Source organism: Anoplopoma fimbria, chromosome 1, assembly GCF_027596085.1.
Source record: "Anoplopoma fimbria isolate UVic2021 breed Golden Eagle Sablefish chromosome 1, Afim_UVic_2022, whole genome shotgun sequence".
Classification (NCBI taxonomy): Eukaryota; Metazoa; Chordata; class Actinopteri; order Perciformes; family Anoplopomatidae; genus Anoplopoma; species Anoplopoma fimbria.
The window spans coordinates 23,150,626-23,156,625 of NC_072449.1; the positions used below are offsets into that span (position 1 = coordinate 23,150,626).

Genomic DNA, 6,000 nt, shown 5'->3' on the forward strand with positions numbered 1-6,000 from the left:
GCACCTGCATCGACTGTTAATGGACTGCTACGCCTGCACACTCTCCCCTTCTGTCTATGCAACGATGACCAAACATAGTACTGTATATTCAGCCCGAAGATGACTGCATGTGTGGGATTACATCAGAAGCTGCATGCTCTGTGTGAAGAGGCAACCACTTAGTTACAGCCGGCTGGTGAGGAGATCACAAACTAATTCTAATCCCAACTTTACTTGTCATGCACGATTTAAGGATGCGATTATTAATTTGGGAGGTTTGGGAAAGCCAATGGTTAACCTCGACAGTGTTATGCTTGATTTATGGTCGACGGATGCACGAAGTTCGCGAGGGTCCGCATGGCCAAAGTGACGTCACACCATCAGACACGCAACTGGCAATCATTTCATCGATCAACCTATACGTTTGGTCTATAACATATTGATGTCAGGTGATGTCTTGTGTTGTCAGACAAACTGTCTTAATCATAAAGTTTAGCTCAGTTTACTGTCATAAACACACAACAAACTGGCAAATGTTCACACATGAGAGGACGGAACCACTTAATCGTTTTAGCAATGTTGCTTGAAAAGTGAGTGACACAGTGAATTGATTTTCAAAATCGCTACTGAATCATTTTCTGTTGATCCGACTAATCAGATAATTGACTAACGATTTCAGCTAAAAAGGACCAATCTAAAAAAAGTAATTCTACAACTATTTGTGATTCACAATTCAACTGGTTGCTCGCTGACAGGTGCTTTCAAATAATCACAAATGTCAATTAGCCGAAACCCAAAATGGTATGAACCGGTCTTAAACGTTCACTCCAAACTATTAAAGTGTTTGTTGATAGGCTAGCATTAAAGAGCTGAGAGTGGGCCATGAAAAGGCCTGTTTGGAGCCAGAAATCTGTGATTCACTAAAGCAGAGAGAGAATAGGCAGTTTCTGCTTTTGCACTCTTTATTCAGACACCAGTGTGACGTCAGGACATTTGGCAGTGACAAACAACAAGTAGACTGGTGCCCGGCTCCAGGTGAGACGGTCCCCTGCCACCGCCTCCTCTCCGACCTCAGATAGCAGCAGGCCAGCTGCTGTGTGCTTTGTGAATAACTGCTCCCTGACACAGGCCCCGTGTGCTTCCCCATGACAAACACCTATTAAATTTAAATTAGCACCGTTTTGTATGATCAAATAAAATAACAGAGGTCACGGGCTGAATGAATTAGCACACGCCTCTGTAGGATTCAGAGAACATTGTGGGCTGCTTGTTGAGCAGGCTGTCTGGGACCATTTGCCAGGACAACAACGCAACATACAACAAGCAGTGGTGGTATAATATAATAAATAAAGTGTGTCGTGTCTTAAACTCAGCGACTGAGCTGGATTTGGGAAATCACTGACGACATAAAATGAAATGTTTTTTGCAGAAAATGTGCCAGCAGTCTTTTCCCCCAAAAACAACATGGCAAACGTGACAGATTGAACAGTAAAATACTGCCAAACATTCCCTATTCCCCTTCACAGAGAAAGAGAAGGAAGCAGAGAGAAAAGGAGAGAGACTGTTCATCAGCATCCTTCAGCTCTATTTTTAGCTTCACGCTGAATCTCAGCAAAACCGCAGGTAGGCTGCCCATTTATTCTATTTGGACAGCAAATGAAAAAACAAAACACTTCGGACTGATCCAATTTCATCAAATATGACGAATATAAAAAAAAAGGCTCCGAGGTGCGTTATCTCACACTGAGCGAGGAAATGGTTCATAAACTCTTAGCGAGGACAAACAGTAGGGATCAGTGAGACTAAGACGGAAGAATGAAAAAGATGACTTAGAATCCTAAAATTCTTAAAGAGATTTGGCAGCACAAGACCCATCTGGCTTCAGAACACAGCTGGAACCGAGCATCTGCATTTCCCTACAGAAAGTAAAATGAAACAAAAAATAACAACATTTCTAAAATGGCTTATAGCCAATTGGCATCTTTGAATGTGTATTTACCAACATTAAGAGTCCACAGCCATGCTAGCAGTCCTGTGAGGTTGTACTAGTCACAGTGGTGCTTTGAGCTAAATGCTAATGCAGGTTATTATGGTAAACTAATAAACACAAAGCACATCTGAGGCTGATGGGAATTAGCTTTGCAGGTATTGGGTCATCATCCAAAGTGTTGAACATATTAAAATATTGTCAAGATACTGATGCTAGATGAAACGTTAAAAGGGACCAGTGTGTTGGACTTAGTGACATCTAGTGGTGGGAATGCAGATGGCACCCGACTGGCAACCGAATCCTACACACTGGACCTTAAAGGCATCACCTAAGTAACTTTATTTCATCTTCAGGGGGACATGAATGTTTGCACCAAATTCAATGGTAAGTCATTTATCAACACATTTAATACAAAACCACCAAACTCAACCTCATGATGGTGCTAGGAGAAAGCCAGAGATCATGGACCACCAAAGTCATTAACATACATTTTCTGGGAACCATGAAAAAATTGGTAGATCATACCAATCTATCAAGAAATTTCACAGTATAAATCAAAATATTGACATTGTGGTAGTGCTAAGTTCAGGGAATCAACGAAGACATTTGGATTAAACATCTGGGGGCAAAAAATGTCTGTACAAAATTACACAGCAATCCAACCAATAGTTGTTGAGATAGCTCGGCGTGGTCCAACCAAATGACTGAAAATAAAATGGCTATGTGAACTTTACATCTGCTTTGCTTTGAGGACTGAGGCTCTACGCAGCACAGCTCCCATAATTCCTGAACCCTTATTACCGCTCGAATTATCGTTCAATAATTGAATGATTAAAACTGGTGGCTCTCTTCTGGTTTAATACGCACTCAGTGAATCTGGGCAGAAGGCCATCATTTCTGCAGCAGCTGAGAAAAGGCCCTGTAAACTGTAAAGCTTAGATGCTCCATAAATTCTCGTCATCATACTTTAATGATGAAGAAAATGTATACAGCACCCCTATATTAACCTTGTGTTTAATTTTTCATCGTCCTTACCCTAGATAGTAGTGCCGATTTAGCTCTCATGAGTCAAAAGAGAACGTTTAAATTAGAATTAAGAAGTGTAGAATCCCTTGCAGCCCTCTAATAATTGAAAATGACAAAGATATGATCGGCATGCATAAGTGAAAGTCTTGAAATTAAAAAGTCTGCCCTGTCCATGTCCATGTCGACTTTGAAGAATATGTTTTTATACGAGAACCGCTCTACCTCACAAGTTTTACTGTGAGCTGAGGTCAAGCAGTATTAAATGAAACGAGAAACACTGCATGCTTGAAATATGAATGCACAACCAGCAAACCGACACATACTGCACATTACTTCTTAAGTCTGCCACCGGCCTTCTGGAGCATCGCAGGGTTCACATGATTTTATAGAGCTTGGCTGAAATGATGTAAGGCCTCACAGTGTAGTTTCCATTAGTGAGCGAATTTCATGGTGAGGCTCAATGCAATATAGTTAAGCTCAACTGGAGAGGCCATCCAGCTGCATCTGAAACAAACAGTCTTCCATACATTCAAATAACCAAATTTGTATTGTTATATTGTCTACTTAAAAAAAAAAAAAAAACACAACTAAATGCTTGATTTCTAGAGTGGAACAAACTCTTGGTAACCTTAGAGGCTGCACCCCGACTTTTTGAAGTACAATTTACACAAATTTGGTACAGATGACCATGCAAAACAGTGACCCTCTTTACAAACAGTGACCCAAACATCTGTGCCTCAGTTTCACAATGACCTTCAGCGTTTTATGTTTCTATTCATTCCTTTCATATCTTGATCATGGTCTTTTATTAACCATTTTACTGGCTTGTGCCTTATGTTGAATCTACTGTGCTGTTAAGTCTTTGTTCTAATCCTCAGAATTCTATTTCAAATTAGGAAACCACGGCGCTCCTGTAAAATTGACGGAATGTTTTAATAAAAAAGAGACTCAACATCGTTCATGATAAAGAAAATACATTCTGTCTAAATTTAAAGGAGCCCAAGTGGAGATTTAATGGGTTAATGCAATTCCCTGATCTCAGCCTGGCACTTCTTCTTGACAACAGGTAAATATTTTATTATCTATATTCTATTTTAGAGACTTACTGCTTTGTACGGCAGTGGATCCTCATATCTAGCGAGGATGTTACTTTAAATCCGAGACAGCAATATTTTCAAGCTTTAACCATGATGGATAAAATCTCCTCTCTATCGTGACACTTATTGCCACTACCGAGAGTAATAGTGATCCGATTTTATTGATCTCTGCAGGGAAATTTTCTATCTGCCCTCGCCTCGTGGAAAAGGGCAGAGCACAAACCTCACATACAAACAGCAAGCCTTAAGCTGAATGAGATTTAAGGACTTGCTCAAAGGACCTTCAGCTGGGCAGAACTGCTCGACGTCACAAGGAAGCAGACCCCGGACCCCTTGACTGAAGAAAAGCAGGACTAGTCACAATGCCACCCTGCTGTCCCCGGCATGATTATCAGGTTTTTACATTACCTAGACGGTAGAACCTGTGTGTTGTCGAATCAAATACAGGAAAAAGAAAGTCACCGGGCTTTCAGTGCTTTTCATACACTGCTCAAAGCAGTGCTTTGTGTTCTATCTATTGTCAGGGTTGCCTCTTTTTTTGGGGGGCAATCATCATTTTGTGGCAAAACTAGTTTTGAATGGGCAACAATGCAGCTTTTATGCTACAGAAATGTCACAATTCCAGAAGCCTGCTTTCCTGTCAAACACACACCTCATATCCAATTAACAATCAAATGAGCTGCATCAAAACTGCCCACTGAAACCCTCTGTATTATTCAGTTTAACCATTTTCTGATGTAATGTGTGATTTTTATGAATCGAGTAGAACAGCATGCAGTGTGCGCTCTGTGTGTGTGTGTGTGTGTGTGTGTGTGTGTGTGTGTGTGTGTGTGTGTGTGTGTGTGTGTGTGTGTCTTGAATCTCAGGATTCTGCGACCTGATTGGGGATTTCTGCCAAAGTTTTTCCATTTGATATTTTTCCCTACTTGACACTCTTCACATCCTGAATTTTTAAATGAGTCAGCAGTTGCCAAATTTTTTTAATTTTTTTTTTAATCAAAGTGACACTGCAGCGTCACAGAATCTGACGGGTCACACATTTCGATTGAACACTGGCCAACAGACAGACAGACAGACAGACGGACTGACAGTGTGACACGCAGAGCTCCGTTGCACATTCCTACAGATCCTCCAAAACATGCAGCAGCACGAGATCGCGGTTGTCTGTCTACCTGTTAGCACGAGACTATATCCACGTAGTTGTTGTGTGTCCCCCCCCCCCTTACCTCTTCCTCTTCCTCTTCCTCTCGTCTCCCTTGACATAGTGTCCTTTCCCCCCCCCCCCGCGAGTCTCCGTCTCTCTGCGGTCACTCAGCAAAAAGCCGCTCCGTGTGTGAGAGTTGATTAAACCCGGCGGCGGCGGCTCTCTTCCCGCGTCCCTCTCCCGGCTGCTGCACCTGAACGCCGGCCAGACTGACGCGGGGCTGAGACACTACAGGCACGGAGAGAGCTGCGGCTGCCGCGTCGGGTCTACTCTCACTGCGAAGAGGAGGGAGGAGGAGGAGGAGGAGGAGGAGGAGGAAGGGTGGGGGGGGCAATAAAAAATTTTTTAAATGTCACTCATTCACCTGAGTGAAGTCTCAGAGCCTCGTCCCGCCCCCGTGCCGCAGACATACTTTGTGTATGTGTTGTATCAGTGCAGACCTGGCTCACATGGCATGCCCACCCTGCCGCCTGCTCCCCGCCGACAACAGTCAAACAATCAGCCAGAGTTCCTCCGAACTAGTCCTCTCTCCTCTCACCGCGTCTGACAAGAAGTATAGGCTATCCTAAGTGAAGGGAGAGGGGTTGTATTGATATATATATATATATATATATATATATATATATATATATATATATATATATATATATATATATATATATATATATATATATAGGTCAAGTATTGCAGAAGTGCAGGTCAAG

The 6,000-nt window shown here is 42.2% G+C and overlaps 1 protein-coding gene across 1 annotated transcript in view; it reads right to left on the minus strand.

Moving 5' to 3' along the window:
* pitpnm3 (PITPNM family member 3) overlaps positions 1-5,399 on the minus strand; it is a 74,800-nt gene extending 69,401 nt beyond the window's left edge. The window contains exon 1 of the mRNA XM_054600573.1: positions 5,319-5,399. Within this exon, the coding sequence (XP_054456548.1) occupies positions 5,319-5,355 (37 nt within the window). The 5' untranslated portion in view covers positions 5,356-5,399. The remainder of the gene's footprint in view (positions 1-5,318) is intronic.
* Positions 5,400-6,000: the final 601 nt, after the last annotated feature.